This window comes from Dipodomys ordii, unplaced genomic scaffold, assembly GCF_000151885.1.
Source record: "Dipodomys ordii isolate 6190 unplaced genomic scaffold, Dord_2.0 Scaffold151, whole genome shotgun sequence".
NCBI classification, from domain to species: Eukaryota; Metazoa; Chordata; class Mammalia; order Rodentia; family Heteromyidae; genus Dipodomys; species Dipodomys ordii.
The window spans coordinates 1,386,363-1,395,435 of NW_012267367.1; the positions used below are offsets into that span (position 1 = coordinate 1,386,363).

General features: G+C 34.3%; 1 protein-coding gene across 1 annotated transcript in view; it reads right to left on the minus strand.

Moving 5' to 3' along the window:
- LOC105997694 (solute carrier family 22 member 11-like) overlaps positions 1–9,073 on the minus strand; it is a 52,181-nt gene that overhangs the window by 25,485 nt on the left and 17,623 nt on the right. Inside the window, exons 3-6 of the mRNA XM_013032209.1 lie at positions 4,736–4,839; positions 2,943–3,097; positions 2,341–2,509; positions 1,508–1,631 (exon numbers count right to left, since the gene is read on the minus strand). Of these exons, the coding sequence (XP_012887663.1) occupies positions 1,508–1,631; positions 2,341–2,509; positions 2,943–3,097; positions 4,736–4,839 (552 nt within the window). The remainder of the gene's footprint in view (positions 1–1,507; positions 1,632–2,340; positions 2,510–2,942; positions 3,098–4,735; positions 4,840–9,073) is intronic.

The following is a 9,073-nucleotide window of genomic DNA, read 5'->3' on the forward strand; positions in this document are numbered from 1 at the left end:
TGTCCCCTAAATGTCAATAACATGAACACAACAACTTGCTCTCCTAAGAATTTCTCTTTGCATTAATAATCTGTATTTCCATGGTGGTAAATCTTTGCCTTATTCTTGATGAACTACGAGAAGTATTTCTATTATACTGTTGAAGATTTCTATATGTTTAGGATCTCTCTTCATTTTGTATACACAATCTGTCTTCTATATTCACAAACTAAGCATAAATATATTATATACCATACTATCTTTATATATTAGGTATTTACAAATATTTTTAGCTAACCAGTTTTATAGACCCTTTATCAGTTTACAATACAGTAGTGTAACTGCATGCTCATATGTGGTTTTATTTCTACCACATTTCCAGTTGCAGACATCATGCACTCAAATATCTAATACATTTCATTTGATCATTTCTTCTTAGGTCTGTCATGTATTCTCTTGGACCAATTCATGCTCCTTGAACTTCACTTTTCCTCTAAATGTGTATAATGATTGTGATTGTCCAGTCACACAAATTTGTCAAGAAATCCAAAATGCATTTTGACTTGTGATGTAACCTAACTTCTGTAGACATAAGAGAAAACAGAGTCCTCTTTAAACAAAAAAAAGAAAGAAAAGAAAATCCTCATGGGGCTGGGAATGTGGTTTAGTGGTAAAGTGCTTGCCTAGCATGCATGAAGCCCTGGGTTCAATTCCCCAGTACCACATAAGCAGAAAAAATCTGGAAGTGGCACTGTGTCTCAAGTGGTAGAGTGCTAGCCTTGAGCACAGAGAGGCTCAGGGACAGAGCCCAGGCCCTGAGATGAAGGCCTAGGACTGGCAATAAATAAATAAATAACCCCAAATAACAACAACAATAAAATGCCCTGATGTGCTTTGTTTGATCATGCTTTCTCATTTAGAAGGTATTGAAGATGCATATTGAATAGAATTTAAAATACTTTTCTTGGAATTAATTTGTTGCAACCTTAAACTCAAATTCTCCAAATCATTTCAGATGTATGTGACAGGTGGATGACTGACATGTTATTTCTGCCATGAGATGAATGGAGAACATGTAACACATCACATTTCCCAAGTATTCCTTCAGCGGAAAGATGACAGCGAAAGTCGAGTTTCAGTATGTTTTTGCATAACTCATCAGCAGGGATAGCATGACAGAGGATAATGATAAGATCTTGACTGCCAAGAATTACAAAGGGAGAGTGACAGTACATCCAAGCTTTTTCAGTTCCTTTGATACTCAGCAAAATCCACACTATCTGGACTCTTGAAACACCTGTACACCTGCCCTTATCCAATGCTTCTAAAATTCCCGTTATACTCTCAGTCACTTTGGGAAGTCACAAATACCATGTACACACAAAGGGCACCACACTGACCCTCGGTGTTTACGTCTGTTCTGACTTCTTACATTTGTTGGCTATGTTGATTATTTGATCAATCCTTTTCATCTCATTGACATTGGAGAGGAATATAGCTGAAGAAATGGCAATCATGTTTCCCTTACCATCGTAGTCAGACTTTGTGCAACATCTTTCTTCCCATTGATTCTGGCAATTCTTTGTAGTTCTCTTAAGGCATGTTCTGTTTTCCCAGTTGTCATGAGCCAGGGGACTGATTCTGAGACACAACTACATATAGACAGAAGGAAGTGTTAAGAGGACCAGAGATGCCCTTACTGGAAAGAAACAACTCTCCAATGTACATGATCCCTCCGACTGAAAAATAGCACGTCTTGATCAATTCTCACTCATAATCCTTTAAAACAGGAATATTGAAAAATTTGATTCCTAATTAAATATTTTCTGATTCAAATACTAAATATATTTCCCTTTTCATGTGCTGTTCTGGGGCTTCTTTTTGTACAAGACACGATTGCAAGTTCCATACATGAGTCTAATTTGTAATAAATTTTGCAACATTATAAACATTTATAATATAAATTTTAGTGTTACTCAATATTGTATCACTGAGAAGATTAACCAAAATTTGGTGAGCATCAGAAAAAGTGCTTTGGAAATGAAAAGATTATTTTGTCTCTTAGAAGAATCATCATCAAAAACTCTATCAATGGCTCTCATTTAGGAATATTTGTTTAGTGGGATAATGTGAGAAGAATCTCAAGAACTAAAGTGAAAACAAAAATATTTAAATGCAAATGTGATGGAACCATTTATCTAAGTTTATGAATTTATGAGATAACTCATTCTAGTAGAACTGACTTTTTCATGTAGATTTTTATTCCATTATTGAGTCTTACACTCAAAAATGTTTGTAGAGATAACCAAACCTTCATGAAATCACAATCACTTAGGTTAAGCACCTAAGGTAGACACATACCAGACAAACAAAGACACAATGAAGTAGGGCAAGGTGTTGGCCAGTTGGAGCTTGTGCCAGTCTCGGATAAAATAAGCCAGTCCGGCAAGTAATGCTTGGTTAGCACTCAAAGATAATCCTTTCATTGTTATAATTATAGGAAACCATTTTTGTGAAGTATTTTCTAAAACTAAAAAAATTAAGATATTCAGTACCACAAAAGAAAGATGCTGCCAAGTGAAATAAAACTTATGTGTGACACTGTATTTGATTCTGGTGTCCTGCATCTTATATATACATTTTTCTAATTTGGGGAGGGGAAGGGAAATAACAAAATGCTGAAATAAGGATACAGGATGACCCATTGTAACAACAAGATGTACAAGACAAAACGAACTTTATAATATTGCAGGGAGGGGAGATTTAAGGGGAGGGAGGAGTTGGGGAGGTGGGGAGGAAAGGGATGGTAGGAGAAAAACAAAGGAAGGGGTAACAATGCTGGATAGGAAATGGTCTCATTATCTTGCTCATGTAGCTGTAACCTCCTCTGTATAGTATCGTTACAATAATATAGATAGATAGATAGATATTAAAAAAAATGTTTTTTATGAAGGCAAACTCACGAAGGGCCAAGCTACTGTTTTGCAAGGCACTCAAGCAGGCAGACATCAGGAATCTCAAAAGGCAGTAAAAAGAGAAGGAGGGTGCAAATGCACAGGCAAAGCCCAAAATTCCAAAACTTAAGCCAGCAGCAACCAACAATGGTTTCCGTCCAAACCTGTGGAAATAGTTGTTCATTTAATAAAATACCATATAACAAGTATCTTTCCATATCATTAGGGCATTCCAGGAGAACTTCCATAACATTTTGAAAACTAGAAGTTTTCCAAATGCACATTGTCACCTCCAATTAGATGACAATAGAAATGAAAACAAAACATATATTGTATTCAATATTGTAATTGAAATAATAATTCTATGATTTCAATAAAGTAGAATCTATAGCATGTATTTTCAAAAATAATTATTCTGAAAATCATAAATAGGTTGGTGGTATCATGCCACATTCCTTTTTGCCCAATGGTATAAAATGAGCATTAAATTTAAGAAAATATATTATGACCTAAAGCCAAAGAACATGAGGCACTTTGTGAAGCTATTTAGATTTTACCTTTCAAATCCACTAGATATATTTTTAAATAAGGCAAAAAAAGTTAAGGTGCTCTGTGTTTCTAATTCTCAGAAAAAAAGAATTCATTAGATATGATTTTTTGTCTTTTAACTTTTTGTTCTAATTATTGATGAAGACAATGGTGATATATTTTGTCAATTGACTCCTGTCATCTTCATAGCAATTCTTTGTAAGTGCTATCACATGTAAGTGGAAAATAAGTTATAAATATTTGAAATTTATTATTTTTTATCTTACTGATAAAGAGTGATAAAATGCCAGATTTTGAATGAAAACAGAAAGATTCTCATGGTGGATACTAACTCCCAGATTTTTGCATTTGTTTAACAATATTATGATCTGCAGTTGATTTGTTTATGGATAAGATGCAGCAAGTTTGTCATAAATGCGCATGTTAGTTCAGTTTAGATACATTAGATTTCAGATTCGTTTCTGTGTTTGTGATCCTATTGCCATCAAAGCCAGTGTCATTCAAGAGTCAGTACTACTTTGTTTTCACCTCTCTTCTTCACTATATTAATTGCATTTGTCTTCCTCCTAAGAGTATTGTAATCAACTCAATCTGCTTATTTTAAATATACCTTGTTATTAACTTTGAATATCCCTTCCCTAGATTTTTGTCTTCAGTTTTTTTAGACAAATTCTCAATAATTGTTTCATCAATGATTGTAGTTCTACATTTTTTCCTGTTTTCATCAAGTATCTTTAAGTCTGACTACAAATTAACCTTCTTAAATCATTATATTAAACATACTTTATACATTATAAATAGCTACCTAGATTCTTTCAAGTTGCTACAATTTCCTGGTTATACCCACTTCTCAATTTAAGAATAACATAAAAATACTGTTTTCACACTTTTTAGAGAGCGACAGTTAATAAATATCTTTTTGGATCTTGACAATCTGTTATATTAATTACTCTGTTTCAATTTTTCACATTTCCACTTTTTGTATACCTTCCTCATCCTTTGAAATTTTCAAGCCTTTATAAGTTAGCTTAAGGCTCCCACCTTATTTGAATCCTAAGCTCTGTCATCTAAAGCACAAACCTCAGTTCTTGCCTTTCAAAATTTCTCATTTTGTTGAATCATATCGACATCATTTGGCTTTGGTATTCTGTATACTCATCTTCTGTTGAGCTGCAAAATTTCTAGGAAAATGTGTACAGTCTTTAAATTGTATTTAGTTGGCAGATGGTTCTTGTTCAGAAGATGAAACTTACTTGTCACCAAAGATGCCAGATATAGGATTGCCCACCAAATGCCCTGCTAGGGAGATGGTCTGTGCAAAGTATTTGAATGATTGAAAATCGCATACCAAGTCCCACTGGAAAATAAGGAAGAAGGACATCATTCAAAATGTGATTTGAACAAAGGTCATGAATAGAATTCATGAATAAATGGTTAGTGTGAAGAAAAAGAATATCAAAACATGTTTGTTAATGTAGACAAGTGCTATTCTATGTACTGGACTAGAATATATGGACAAGTAATTTGTAAAAAAATCTTTGTAATACTCATAATAGAGACTGAAACTTCCATTGCAAAAGAAGACTGTAATAACTAATTACATTTATAACGTAATAATTTGTAACGAAAGGGCAGTTCATGATCCTTCAGTTCATAGCACAAATTGCTCTTTCATCATAATACAGAGAGAAACAAATACTCACCTATGGGACTGAAGTCTGCATTTCATAAACAGAAAGAAACATACTTTGAAAAGAGTCATTTCTTAATTTCCATTATGAAGACAAAAATGCATTCTTTTAAATGAAAATATAAGAGGTCAAATGAAGTCAATGACCAGAAGTATAATGCATAATCTGAAGAACACCATAAAGAGAGAATGATTTTAAGTGTGGAATCATATCACGTACAATGTAAACACACTGGCAAATTAATAAGTTGGGGTGAAATAAAGCAGAAGAAAAATAGAGGAAAGCATGAAAGAAACAGACATGACCTATTTCCAGCAAACCTTGGTTCCCTGTTGGAGTTGGCATTCAAGAGAAGATGCAATAGAACTTAAAAAAGATCTCAAGGGAAGTACATCCCATGAACACAGCAGCTTCTTGAAGTGTTTCTCTTACACATGGCACTGAGGGCTGGAGGCAAAGAGAATTTAATCATGGCAGGTAGATACTGATATAGATAAATGGGATATCAATCCTGTGGATGTCTGCATATCCCCAAGTGGGTGGAATAATATCTGAATGTTTCCTATAATGTAAATAAATACAAATGTTATAAGAATTAAAGTTCTGATGGTAAACAAAATAGAATAAAATATGACAAAAAGAAAACATGGCTTCAAAGCCAGAATCTTAAAGCAACAGAGTGTTAGATTCTTAGGGATAGAAACTAAGGAGACTTAGAAATAAACATAGTGTCTTGGTCCAAGTGTATCAAGAGCCAGAAATATGAAGTATTGAAATAAACTATTAAAATAATAATACTGTCTTCTACCCACTTTATTACTCTTGCATGGGATCCTTGAATCAAGGCAATATTAGTGAAGTAATAGAGGAAAAACATTAATTCGTTACAAGCATGCCTATGAAGAGGAAAATAATGTGAAAAACAATTGCAAAGAGGAGACAATGTTGTTTTAGGATACTAAATGCTCTCTGTTTTAAAAAATAAACAAAACTAAGCTCATCCAGTCATATACATGTGGCTTTCAGATTGTACCACTTAATTATACTGTGCACAGTCTGTTATTACACAAGTGAAGTGCTAGAAAAGTCTGTGCAGTGCAAAGAGACCAAGAAGCAAAGGCAGGTAGGAAGAAAAACATTAAACAGAGACATGAATAAAACTAGTATGAAGCTAGATAAAGAGGACATTGTTAAAAAGGAGAAACATATAACAAACATGCACATGTAGACTGTACAGCCATAACTATGGTGGTAGAAGTTGTATAGAATTTGGTGACAAATGTTTTTGATACTCAGAGAAACAAGGAATAGGAATGGTGTATGATTAGATTATAGAAAGGAAGTATATGACAAAGATTTTTATAAAGTGATTTCTTGCTTTTGTTTTCCTAAAAGCTGTAGAAATCCCCTGATGTATATTGAGCAATGATTATCATTGTATGTGGGTTGATGAGAAGTTCTTGTGGCAGTACTGAAGAAATGAAGGGAGTTCTAGATAAAGCCATAGTAGAAATGCTATTGTACACTTGGTGGCATTTATAAGACAGAAAAACCATTTGTTCCAGAAAATCTGAAGATGAAAATTGTGTATAATCCTGTGCCTCAGTTACTTTCTTTTGTTAGAAAGAAAAAAATTGGTCAAAGTGACTGCCACATTTAAACTTAGAAAGAGTTACTGAGATGTGAAAGATGAGGGTAAGGGCAAAATTGAACAAGTTGTCACTTGAATTAATGTAAAGTATTCTATTAAATCAAAGGATCTCATTATTCTCTCCTCACAACACTGCAGAAAACCTCTTATCTAACAAAGGTGTACTTAGATCTTGTTAAATTAATAACCAATGTCCCAAGATTGAACTATGATCTAGCTTTTTTTAAATTTAAGCTTGCGTGATGAAGCAATGCTCCCAAGCAAAGATCAGAGGTAGAGAAGTGGAATTGCATGCATGGCTAGTACAGTGGATAATCTCCATCAACACTTCAGCATCTCTTGATTCTCTATAAAATGAATGAGCTTGAAGAGTTATTGCAACAAGTTCCTTGCATATTTCCTCCTGAAAGATTAAATATGGATTATTTATTTTTATTTTTAGTTGTTGGTCATGAGACTTGAACTCAGGGACTGGGCACTGTCCCTGAGCTCTTTTAAGCTTAAGAGGATAGTGCTCTATCCTCTGATCCACAGCTCCACTTTTGGTTTTCTGGTGGTTAATTGGAGATAAGAGTCTCGTGGACTTTCCTGCCTGGGATGGCTTTGAACTACGATTCTCAGACCTCAACCTTTTGAGTAGTTAGTTTGAGCCACCAGTGCCTGGAAAAGATAGATTCATATACATTGAAGTCTGTGGCAAATGTTACCAAACTAAATTTTGACAATAATATAAGTATATACAAATGCAAAATTAGTTGAGTATGTGTTGATAGGTAAATACCAGATCTTCAGTTGCTATATAAACAATAAACACAAAACTTTTTTAGCAGATATATTTTAAAAGAATTTCTACAAATGAATGCAAAACTTTTATGGAGTACACATTAATGTGAAGTTGAAAATGATTGTTACTTTACAACTTAAAACATAATGGGAAGAAACAGACTAGAAGACCCAGAAATAAAGCCATATACTTACAGTTCTACGATATTTGACAAGGGAGCCAAAAATATACTGTGGGAAAATAATAGCCTCTTAAATAATTGATACTGGGAAAACTGGGCCCATATGTAGAAAACTAAAAGTGGATCTCTTTTTGTGACCATGCACCAATATCATCTGAAGGTATATCAAAGCTCTCAGTGTGAGAGCTGAAACTTTGAAACTACTGCAAGATGGAGTAGGAGAAACATAAAAACTAATAGGCATAAGCAGGAAGTTTTTGAAAATGAGTCTCAGGGGCATGGCAGGAGAGAAACTTGACAAATGAAATTGCATCAAAATAAAAAGTTTCTGCACAGCGAAGGACATAGTTAGTAAGCTAGAAAGACTCCCAACAGACTGGGAGATCTTTACCAGCCATACATCCATCAGAGGACTAATATCCAAAATATCCAAGGAGTTCAACTTTAATAAACCAAACTAATAAACCAATCAATAAATGGACAAAGGAGCTAAAGAGAGACTTCACAGAAGAAGCAAGAATAGCAAATAAACACATGAAGAAATGCAGATAAAAATAATTCTTCACCCCAGGTAGATTGGCAAACATCAATAATTCAAACAACAAATGCTGGCAGGGATGTGGGGACAAAGGAACCCTCGTGCACTGTGAGTGGGAATGTAAACTAGTACAACAACTCTGGATGGCAGTCTGGAGGTTCCTCAAAAAAGAACTTCCCTATTACCCAGCCATTCAATTCTTGGGCATCTTCCCAGAACATTGCAAGTCAGGATACGGTAAAGACACCTGCACATTGTTCATGGCTGCACCATTCACAATAGCCAAGCTATGGAAACAGTCCAGATGCCCTATAATAAGATGGATGTGCATAATGTAGTACATTATGCACAATGCAATTTACTCATGTCATTTGCAGGGAAATGGATGGACTTAGAACAAATCATGTTAAGTGAGTTAAGCCAAGCTCAGAGAGACAAATGGTACATGTTTTCTCTCATTTGTGGAAGGTGGATCTAAACTACAACTGGACATGATAACTTATATAGGACTCTAGAAATTCACACAAAAACAGTGAAAATAAAGGAGGATACTCTTAGGTGAGGAACTCAAGGGTGTAACTCTTCTGAACATTTATAACATTATCTATCAAAACCAATTCTAGGAAATGGAAACATATTTTTTAAATTGTTGTTTGGCAAGGCCATATAAGGCTACCAGCACAACTATGTTTATCATAGCATTATTTACCATAGCTAAGATATGGAACCAACCCAGATGCCCCTCA